This window comes from Lathyrus oleraceus, chromosome 5 (genome assembly GCF_024323335.1).
Source record: "Lathyrus oleraceus cultivar Zhongwan6 chromosome 5, CAAS_Psat_ZW6_1.0, whole genome shotgun sequence".
NCBI lineage: Eukaryota > Viridiplantae > Streptophyta > Magnoliopsida > Fabales > Fabaceae > Lathyrus > Lathyrus oleraceus.
Genome location: NC_066583.1, coordinates 202255954 through 202259396, shown reverse-complemented (window position 1 = coordinate 202259396; position 3443 = coordinate 202255954). Strand labels below are relative to the sequence as shown.

At 36.3% G+C, this 3443-nt stretch overlaps 1 protein-coding gene across 1 annotated transcript; it reads right to left on the bottom strand.

The window, feature by feature from the left end:
- Positions 1 to 921: 921 nt before the first annotated feature.
- LOC127079712 (uncharacterized) lies at positions 922 to 1845 on the bottom strand. The gene is made up of 3 exons (XM_051020091.1): positions 1842 to 1845; positions 1347 to 1781; positions 922 to 1220 (listed from the first exon to the last, which is right to left on the bottom strand). Exons 1-3 carry the CDS (start codon positions 1843 to 1845, stop codon positions 922 to 924), a joined length of 738 nt encoding a protein of 245 aa, XP_050876048.1.
- Between the last annotated feature and the right edge of the window lie 1598 nt (positions 1846 to 3443).

Sequence of the window (3443 nt, the reverse complement as noted above, 5' to 3'; positions counted from 1 at the left end):
TGATGTGGTTTTTAAAACAAACAGATGGGTAAAGGCTCAAATAGGGTTAACAATGGATAATAATAAAACGGATGGCTAAAAAGGCTTATAGGTAAAAAAGACGTGTCTCAATGTGCGCAACCGAAATCATAAAATAATGTACGCAAGTTCTGAATGATAAAGAAATACATGCATGCTCTCTTATGATGTACATTTTGTTTGGCTTTTTCTGCTCTCACCATGTTAGGTAGAGCTGACAACCTCCACAATACCTCTTGCTCGATGTGTCTTCTCAATCAGTTGTGGTAAACCTACTCAACTTTTAGTCCAACTTAATTAAACCAATCAGATCATTTAGAAGTATATAAAAAAAATATTTTGGTAAGTTAACATGCATATAGGACACACATGCCTTCAGTTTGGGTACTTTTCGCACAACCACTAAAGCTACAATTATCATATTACTAGATGAAAGTAAACAACCAGAAAATAAACCACTTAAAACAAACAGAACTCAGAAATTAATATAAAATTGAAACTATAAAATAAAAATTACGAATACTTTCCCCAGGTTGCCTCCCAAGCAGCGCTCATTTATCGTCATTAGTTTGACGCCTTATTCCCCCTGTTATGGGGGGTACTTCAGCTTCCACACCTTGTTGCACTTCTTTTCCAAAACTAAGAAACCGTCTTTTTCAGAGATATGGACTCCTTTGTGCCACAAGTCCTTTCCAACTTCCATATCCTTACCTCAATGTCACTTTCTCCTCTTTCTCATGGCTTTTGGAATGGAAATAGGAGCTTTTCCACTTGGGGTTGCTAATGGAGGTGATACCAGTTACAATGGCCTTCATGAGACTTTTTCTGATGTTGACATGTTACTCTGGCCTTTCACATCTGTCCTGATCATGCCTATTTGATGGTGATTTTCTTTTTCTACCTCTAACTTCCTGTTTCAAGAACATTCAAGGTTATTTCATGATCATAAACTTTTAAAGTCAGTGTACTATGGTCTATGTCGAAATTGCATTGACTTGTCCGCATGAATGGTCGACCAAGAATGATATGTGTCTCTTCATCCTCAGGTATGTCTATGATCACAAAATCAACAGGAAAACTAAATTTCTCTATTGTCACCAGTACATCTTCCGCTATATCATATGCATTCTTTATGGAGTGATCTGCAAATTTCAGATTTGTCCTTGTATCACTGACATTTCCAGTATCAAGCCTTTGGTAGACTGACAATGGCATCAGACTCACACTGGCTCCAGAATCAGTTAGTACCTTCTTGAAAGTTCTGTCTTTTATAGTTCATGGGACTGTGACAAATCCAAGATTCTTCTACTTGATTGGGATTCTCCTACCTGGTGATATTGCACTACATTTTTCATTAAAGGTTACCGACCCATCTCCTATTGGTCTCTTTTTAGCGATTACCTCTTTCATGAATTTTTGGTACATGGGCATTTGCTCGAGTGCTTCAAAGAAAGGCATATTGATCTCTAGCTTTTTGAACATTGTGATGAATTTCTCAAAGTCTTTCTCTTTTGGATCCTTCTTTGTCACTCTCTGAGGGTAACGTAACTTAATCACTAGTTTAGCCTCTTTTTTATTTTTCTCTTCAACTGGCTTTACCGGTGGTATAACTTCTTCTTCTTCTTCTTTCTCATTTTCCCTCACTTCCAGAACTACCTCTTTGACATGATCATCCTTTGTTTCCTTCTCTTCTTCATCTTTAGCAACTTTCTGACTTCTTGTCGTGGCAACATTAACATTCTCATGATTTCTAGAATTTTGTACTATTACACTTGGTAGGGAACATTGTGCTTAAGAACCTGCTATTTGTTGTGCTATCTGACCCATCTAAACTTCAAGATTTTTTAAAGAAGCAATGACGTTCCTCTGATTATTTCTTGTTTCTTCTTGGAACTAGGAATTTTGAGTTGCCATATTTTAAAATGGCAAGTTCCAAATCCGCCTTTTTGGGTGCCTGTTGTTGGTATTGATATGGTTGGTTCTGATATTGAATGGGACCCTGCTTTTGAACATTCCCTTGCTAATCTTTCCAAGATAAATCTGGATGATTCTTCAAGCTTGGATTATAAGTGTTAGAATAAGGGTTGTTCTGCTTCATAAATTTTATATCTTCAATTTGTTGCACGGTTGCAACACAGTATACAGTCAAATGAGATCCGCCAAAATTTTCACAACATACATTCTGGGCCGGTTGGATTTGAGCTACCTATTGTTTACCAATATTCATTGCGTTACGTTTCTTTTTAACTTCTGCAACAATTGTGTCTTCTATCCTTATCTTATTTGTTTTAAGCTTCAGATCAATAACCCCTTCAGATTTGCTTGAACACTTATCATACAACTCTAAATGCTCATTTTCAGTTATTGCCTTAATGATCTTTTTAATACCTATGGCTGTTGAAAAGTTTGATGAGCCACCATTTGCTGTATCAATCAATTGGTTTGTCTTCAATCAGAGACCATTGACAAACATCTGCATTTGCTCAGTCTGATCTAAGTTGTGTGTAGAACAAACAACGAGTAACCTCTTGAATCTCTTGTATGAATTACCAAGTGATTCACCCTCTTTTTGTTTGAAGTTCATGATGTCGTATCTTTTCCTAAGAAAAACTGAAGCTGGAAAATACTCATTTAGAAAAGCTATTTCCATTTGTTCCCAAGTGGTAATACTCTCAGCAGGTAATGAGTAAAAGCATTCTTTTGCATCTTCAGATAAGGTAAAAGGAAACATTCTCAACTTCTTTGCTTCTTCAGTGTGCCCATCTATCTCTAGAGTGGGGCCATAGTTAGAAACCTTTGTAAATGTTTATTTGCATCTTCGTTGATTTTTCCCGAAAAAGGTCTCCTCTCAAGTTGATTAATAATGCTGGGATATAGCTGAGAATTAGGCATATTTATCGGTTGGTTCATAATTGTTAGTTTACCACCCGGTGCATTTGCCATCCCATAGTCACCTAATAGTCTCTCAGGTTGCGGTGGATTATCATCCATTGTTCCGGCCTCTTTCTCAGACTCTGAATTTGAACATGAATGAATGGGGGTTGCTCTTTGTATGATTCCAGTCTTGCTAATCTAGCTTGTCTGAGTCTTGCATACAAAGTTCTTTCGATTTCTACGTTAAAAGGAAATTCAGCTGAGGCTTTACCTCGCATAAAATATCAGAAACAAATTAATTGATAAACACTGAAATAAATGAGTTAACAGAAATTAAATTTTAGTTGCAGAGCAACAAAATTTCAATTGAACAAAATTTAAACTCTCTATTTTGGCAGTCCCCGACAACGGTGCCAAAAACTTTATCGGTAAAATAGAAAATGTGTTTTTTTAGCCTTTGTAGTGATAATTAGGAGGTTTTCTCGAATGTCGATCTCAAGGAATGCGTATCAATAATGAGTTATAATTATCATTCAATCAACAAAAACTAA

Bases quoted from the DNA above. Each gene is read 5' to 3' on its own strand.
- LOC127079712 (XM_051020091.1), bottom strand. The intron at 1,221-1,346 runs GTAGGAGAATCC...TGCCATTGTCAG, and splicing joins ATGTAGTGCAATATCACCAG to TCTACCAAAGGCTTGATACT.